The sequence below is a fragment of the Bombina bombina genome, chromosome 2 (assembly GCF_027579735.1).
Source record: "Bombina bombina isolate aBomBom1 chromosome 2, aBomBom1.pri, whole genome shotgun sequence".
In the NCBI taxonomy this organism is placed as follows: Eukaryota; Metazoa; Chordata; class Amphibia; order Anura; family Bombinatoridae; genus Bombina; species Bombina bombina.
The window spans coordinates 1,215,520,469-1,215,527,800 of NC_069500.1; the positions used below are offsets into that span (position 1 = coordinate 1,215,520,469).

Sequence of the window (7,332 nt, forward strand, 5' to 3'; positions counted from 1 at the left end):
CCACAAAATAGTTCTACCTATCACATTCAAACATACACTATGTTTTGAAGGATGGTACCTCCTTCAAGGATCTTATGCTAAGCATGCTGAAGCAGCCATTGAAAGTAAAATTATTTGTTATGCTGGGATCTTTATTTTCAGGATAGTTATCTGTATTATGTGTGGTCCAGATGTTGTACAATTTGCTTAAACCCCTTAGGTATTCAAACCTTTCTGCCTGCTTTATATAATGGGACATTAATCTCATAATTATCTATCATGCATATAAAAGGGTACTTTTTTAAGCAAGTTAAAGTGGTTTATTTTGATTTTGAAAGTAACAAAAAATGCTCAACATGTTCACTGGATAGAAGCTCACTTGCTGATAAAGGAATGATCACAGTTCTACTGTACATTTTTTTTGGTACACAGTGATACACCCTGCAAGTATAATAACATCAAATATACATTTATCACTATAGAGACACCAGTTTTTAAAAACAAAACACTGGAATGCAATTTAAAATACCCTCTTTTTTATTGCAAAAAAAGGAAAAAAATAATGTTTGTTTAAAGAGACAGTCAACACCACAATTTTTATTGTTTTAAAAGATAGATAATACCTTAATTACCAATTCCCCAGTTTTGCATAACCAACACAGTTATAATTATACACGTTTTACCTCTGTAATTACCTTGTATCTAAGCCTTAGCAGACTGCACCCTTATTTCAGTTCTTTTGACAGACTTGCAGTTTAGCCAATCAGAGTTGTCTCCATGGTAAATTCACATGCATGAGCTCAATGTTATCTATATGAAACACGGGAACTAATGCCCTCTAGTGGTGAAAAACAATCAAAATGCATTTTGATTAGAGACGGCCTTCAAGGTTTAAGAAATTAGCATATGAACCTCCTAGGTTTACTCCTAGGTTTAGCTTTCAACTAAGAATACCAACGCCTAGATTTAGAGTTTGGCGTTAGCCGTCAAAACCAGAATTAGGGGCTCCTAACGCTGGTTTTGGCCGCCCGCTGGTATTTGGAGTCAGTCAGGAAAGGGTCTAACGCTCACTTTGCAGCCGCGACTTTTCCATACCACAGATCCCCCTACGCCAATTGCGTATCCTATCTTTTTAATGGGATCTTTCTAACGCCGGTATTTAGAGTCTTGGCTCAAGTGAGCGTTAGAACTCGAACGACAAAACTCCAGCCGCAGCAAAAAGCCAGGAGTTAAGAGCTTTCTGGGCTAACGCCGGTTCACACAGCTCTTAACTACTGTGCTCTAAAGTACACTAACACCCATAAACTACCTATGTACCCCTAAACCGAGGCCCCCCCACATCGCCGCCACTCTAATAAATTTTTTAACCCCTAATCTGCCGACCGCACACCGCCGCAACCTACGCTATCCCTACGTACCCCTAATCTGCTGCCCCTAACACCACCACCACCGACCCCTATATTATATTTATTAACCCTTAATCTGCCGCCCCCAACGTCGCAGCCACCTACCTACAATTATTAACCCCTAATCTGCCGACTGGACCTCACCGCTACTATAATAAAGTTATTAACCCCTAATCCGCCTCACTCCCACCTCAATAACCCTATAATAAATAGTATTAACCCCTAATCTGCCCTCCCTAACATCACCGACACTTAACTCCAAGTATTAACCCCTAATCTGCCGATCGGACCTCACCGCTACTCTAATAAATGTATTAACCCCTAAAGCTAAGTCTAACCCTAACACTAACACCCCCCGAAATTAAATATAATTTTTATCTAACTAAATAAATTAACTCTTATTAAATAAATTATTCCTATTTAAAGCTAAATACTTACCTGTAAAATAAACCCTAATATAGCTACAATATAAATAATAATTATATTTTAGCTACTTTAGGATTAATATTTATTTTACAGGCAACTTTGTATTTATTTTAACCAGGTACAATAGCTATTAAATAGTTAATAACTATTTAATAGCTACCTAGTTAAAATAATTACAAAATTACCTGTAAAATAAATCCTAACCTAAGTTACAATTAAACCTAACACTACACTATCAATAAATTAATTAAATAAAATACCTACAATTATCTACAATTAAACCTAATACTACACTATCAATAAATTAATTAAATAAAATACCTACAATTCAGTGACGTGCAGTGAGGTCAGAGGCTGGTGAGGCACTAGATATGATACGCCAGAGAAACACATAAACAGAGGGCTGCAAGTACCCCCAACAGGGCAGGTTTAAATGATAGCTGAACCAGTGCACATGTGAAATAATCAGCTGATGGGTGAGAGCAAGTTAGTAACCACTGATCAGCTGATTACTTCACCTGTGCATTGATTCAGCTATAATGAAAACCTGGCCTGTTGGGGGTACTTGAGGACCATGGTTGAGAAACATTGCACTAAAGCACCAGCTCATTGGAAATTTATTGATTACCTGGAGAATAAAGCACACATACTCTGCTCACTGACATCCACAAACACTCCAGTTACTAAGCAATTAGAATGATACACAATCTCTTCTCTACTCACTACTGTATTGTAAAAATAGAAATAATTTACCATACAAATTTTACACAAAGGACAAGTTATCAATACTGCCAACACAGCTGCTGCAATATGGTGCTCAAGAAAGGCACGTGCACATCACACTTAGGTATGTTCTTCAACAAAGGATACCAAAAAATTGCATTGTCTTTTTATTATGCATTTGTTGATTATGCAAATCTACTGCGTCTACTAGTCCTTTAAAGCCTTGGTCTGCAGGTCATCTACTGCTTGTGAGTGTAGTGTCAATAATACTATATAACAACAGTGTAACATAAGGCTTGACAAAAGTATTAAAAAAATATACTGATGAGCCAAGTACACACTTATATACATAAAAGACAACATTAAACTGTCATGTTTCAGATAGAGCATGCACCCCAATTAACTTCTATTATCTAATATGCTTTGTTCTCTTGGAATACTTTGTTGAAAATCAGATAGGCAGGCTGAGGACCAGCAATTACTGGGATTTAGTTACTGATTAGTGGCAGCACAACTGTATATGCTTATTGTCATTGGCTTGTCCAATTTGTTCTGCTAGCTCCCAGTAATGCATTTCTGCACCTTCCACAAAGGATACAAACAGAATGAAGCAAATTTGAAATTGGAAAGTTGTTTAAAATTGTATGTTCTATCTCATCATTTCTGAAACTAAAAAATGCTCCATACAGAAGTAAATGTTCAAAATACTACAAAATTAAAGCTTTTGGAGATTGTTCTCAAATTAATGAATAAAGCCCACTGTGTTCCTGTAAAGGATTAGCATATATGTATAGCAGAACAGGTGAGCTAATTCTTTATAGAATAGATCTAAATGTAAATAATTATATGCAATTTCTAATAAGGTAATAAAGCTAATGTGTAAATATTTTAACTTCAAGTTTTTATTCCAGTTTATAATATTTGTTTCCAGTGACGTGTGGTGAGGTCAGAGGCAAGTGAGGCACTGGCTATGATATGCCCGAGAAGAAGCCAATATATGAACCATAGTGGTAGCTTAAATTGACGATTAAATTAGCAGGTTGCATAAGGGCAATTAGCATGATTGAACATGGTATTGCAAAATAGCTTCAGAGAAGAAAAAAAAAGAGACAACTTTTTTGTTTTAAAAATAGAACTCTTTAATAAATAACATAGAACAAATTCGAACTGGTGGTGGGGTGTAATCATGAACACTTGAAACTGGGACTTTTTTGTAGCACTGCAGACATGTTTTCTTTTCTGTGGTCGGGCACCTACAGAGTCTCATTTATAAATAAAGTCCATTCGTCTTTCTTTTAAAACAAACTTTTCGGTTACTTTCTTGTAGAAATCCTCTTTGTCTTTAGCTTTTAACATTAAAAGTCTAGGTGTCTCAATAGACAAGAGTGCCAGTGAGGAAAGTCAACTCTGTTCAGTCCTATTGCGACTGTGGGTTTTTATTCTTTTCAATGTAGAAAATGATCGTTCTACAGAAGCTGTTGTAGCTGGCATTGTGAGCACCAGCTTGAATAATTTTACAGCCTCTGGAAGACCATTCATCAAATCATTCTCAATCACAAAATTGAGGAGCTGTAATGGTGATTTGCATTCAGTCCTTACTCTTTCTGCACTGTATAAGCCCACCAGATCACATTTGAGTCGAAGCAAATCAAAGTGCTTTCTGTATTTTCCTAGGCTTTGCAGTTTGGTGTCATCAAAATTTTCTGCAATTTCTTTAAGTTTTGTACAGTCAACCAAACTGAGAAACGATAGCTCCTCATAATGATCAAATCTGGCTTTCATCTGAACAATCACATTGTCCAGAATATTATAAAACATCCTTCTCCTTACATCTCTTATAGGCTGATTGCCTCTCTCATTCTCTGTGAGCCCAAATCTGACGCATCTGTCCTCAAATCGCTTATAGAAAGCGTCAAAGTCTTGTCTCTGGCGTTCCAGAAATGCCATTACTTCCCGAATTGACTCACAGCAGAATGCAACATCCATTACTCTATGCTGTAGTATAAGAAAGAGTCCGTCAGTTTTTAAGAAAATTTCCTCATATGCCATAAGTAGGAAGCAGGTTGATGCTTTATTCAGCCATTGTAGAAATCCAGAAGCAAGAAACGCGGTGTCACCCTCCCATTTCTCTTCATCATCAACTATAATCCCGAACATAGCATGCAGATCAGGTAGGTACATGTTGACCGTCTGCACTAGTCTGGAGTTTGTACTCCATCTGGTGGGTGCCGCTCTTGGTAAACGTTTCTTTACCACATCGTCCAGTAGGTGGGTGCGCTTGGTGGAGTGACTGAAAAAAGAGACAAGATGCTCCAGTTTTGAAAAAAATATTTTACACGCAGGCATACATTTTGCTGAATGCGAAAGCACCAGATTCAATTTGTGGGCATAACAATGGAAAAATGTTGCTTCTGGAACTTTTTCTTTTATCTTGGCCTGAACCCCATTAAAATCTGATGCCATCACAGCAGCTCCATCGTAAGTCTGACTGACCAGCTTTTGCAAACAATTGTATTTCTCCAACACTCCAAATACATAATTAGCAATAGCTGTTGCTCGTCTGTCAATCACTTCATCAAATCCCAAGAACGCCTCCTTAACCTCACAAGTCAACTCATTGTTCGTCACATAACGAAAAACTACAGATATCTGGGATTTGTTAGTGACATCAGTTGTCTCATCAACTTCAATAGCAACAAATGGGGTTGCATCGATCTCCTTTTTTATGTCATCTCTAATGGCATCAGCGACTGATTCTATTAAATCATTTTGGATTCTGTTAGATAATCCAGTAAAAACTGTGGCTGTCTCCAAATGCGTCGCTAATTTGTCATGGATCTCTGCTATAAAATATACTACCTCCACATAGTTGCCACGATTCCAAGAGTTTGCACCTTCATCGTTACCACGAAATGCTAATTCCTGCCTTGCTAGGAGGACAGTTGTATTAATTAATTGTTTTAAAATCTCACAGTTTTCTTTTACTTTAGCATTGTGGTTGTTTATTTGTAATCTTCTCTGTTCGTTCAAAGCTGCATCAATCCTTACAGTTCCAAAGGGTTTAAAAGCTATTAGATTCTGGATGTGACTGAGTGATTTCTCATGTATATTGAGGCCCCTGGATATATTTTTTAAATCTGCAAATCCTGTACTTGTCCAAATGGTGTCGGTAGTGGAGAACAGAAGGCATGGAAAACAGTAAAGGCGATTATTTGTAGCACAGCCACACAGCCACTCTTTTCTCTGATACCACTCTGTTTGAAAAGACCTTGTTATATTTTTCTGTGGCTGAACTAGTTCTTTAAGCTCAGGCATTGGTCTTCCATTATTTATGACTTCGCGTTTTGCTTGGAAATCCAGTCTGGAAAAATTCTTTAGATGTTCCATATTTCAAAATGGTAACTTCAAAGTGTACACCTGTCAAGAGAGAAAAGAAAAATTATAGGTAGAGAACAATAGAAAAAGAAAAGTGAATTTAAACGTAAAAAGAAACAGATTGTGTAAAAAACAGCAAATAACTTACTTTGTGCCTAATGATCACATAGAAATTTTCAGTGTATCCATGTCCTCCTTAGTGAGATATGGAAGCTGACATCTGAATAATCTTCAAAAGTCATAGAACCCAAAAACATTATGCTCATGATTCAGACTACTGTACATATGATGCATGCAATGCTATTTGTGTTAGTAGGAACAGAAATGCACTAGTGTGGGCTAAACATATCAGATAAGACAATGAAAAGAGGACGGTATATGTGCATTGTGCAGCAACCAATCAACAGCTGCTACGCTACCAGTAGTCCATTGCTGCTGCTTAGCTAGCTTTCCACCTGACTATGGTTTTCACAAAATGAAATATAATAAATGATATACAATAATAAATAGGAATATTACATATTTTGTCCTTTATTCTAGTGATGTAGTCCAGAAACAAGCTAGCACAAACAAACACAAACAAATAATATCCATAACAGCAAATAACGTCCAAACAGAAGCTGTTCATTCCAAAAAAAACTAACACAAATGATTGAGTTTTACCTTAAAGGGACATGAAAAACAAAACTTCTCCTTCAGGATTTCAGTAGAACATACAATTTTAAGCTACTTTCCTGTTTACTTCTATTATCCAAAAAAATGTATTCTCTTGGTATCATTTGTTGAAGGAGCAGCAATGCACTACTGTTTTCTAACTGAACACATGGGTGAGCCAATGACAATCATTATGCATTATGCAATATGCAGCCACCAATCAGCCCCTAGAACCTAGGTTCTTTGTTGCTCCTGCGCTTACCAGGGATAAACATTTCAGCAAAGGATAGCAAGAGAAGCAAGCAAAATGATTGTGGAAGCATAAAAATAAAATAGTATGTTATGTTATTGATTCAGCAATGGAAGTTTGTTTTAAAAAGTTTTTTTCTCCAACATTGGTGTGTCCGGTCCACGGCGTCATCCATTACTTGTGGGAAATGTTCTCCCCCACAGGGAAAGGCAAGGAGAGCACACAGCAAGAGCTGTCCATATAGCTCCCCCTCTGGCTCCGCCCCCCAGTCATTCTCCTTGCCGCTCTGAACAAGTAGCATCTACCACGGGGATGGCGAGGAGTTTGTGGTGTTAGTTGTAGTTTTTTATTCTTCTATCAAGAGTTTGTTATTTTAAAATAGTGCTGGCTTGTACTATTTACTCTATAACAGAAAAGTGATGAATGGGAGTGATAAACCCAGTCCCCTCCGGGGAACAAGGTCTAGGGTTTTACTCAAACCTGTTTGTGGTTCCCAAAAAAGAGGGAACTTTCAGGCCA

At 37.3% G+C, this 7,332-nt stretch overlaps 1 protein-coding gene across 1 annotated transcript; it reads right to left on the reverse strand.

Moving 5' to 3' along the window:
* Positions 1–3,648: 3,648 nt before the first annotated feature.
* On the reverse strand, positions 3,649–6,958 carry LOC128648219 (zinc finger MYM-type protein 1-like). The gene is made up of 2 exons (XM_053700861.1): positions 6,058–6,958; positions 3,649–5,951 (listed from the first exon to the last, which is right to left on the reverse strand). Exon 2 carries the CDS (start codon positions 5,919–5,921, stop codon positions 3,936–3,938), a length of 1,986 nt encoding a protein of 661 aa, XP_053556836.1. The 5' UTR covers positions 5,922–5,951; positions 6,058–6,958; the 3' UTR covers positions 3,649–3,935.
* Positions 6,959–7,332: the final 374 nt, after the last annotated feature.

Bases quoted from the DNA above. Each gene is read 5' to 3' on its own strand.
- LOC128648219 (XM_053700861.1), bottom strand. From the start codon at position 5,921: ATGGAACATCTAAAGAATTTTTCCAGACTGGATTTCCAAGCAAAACGC.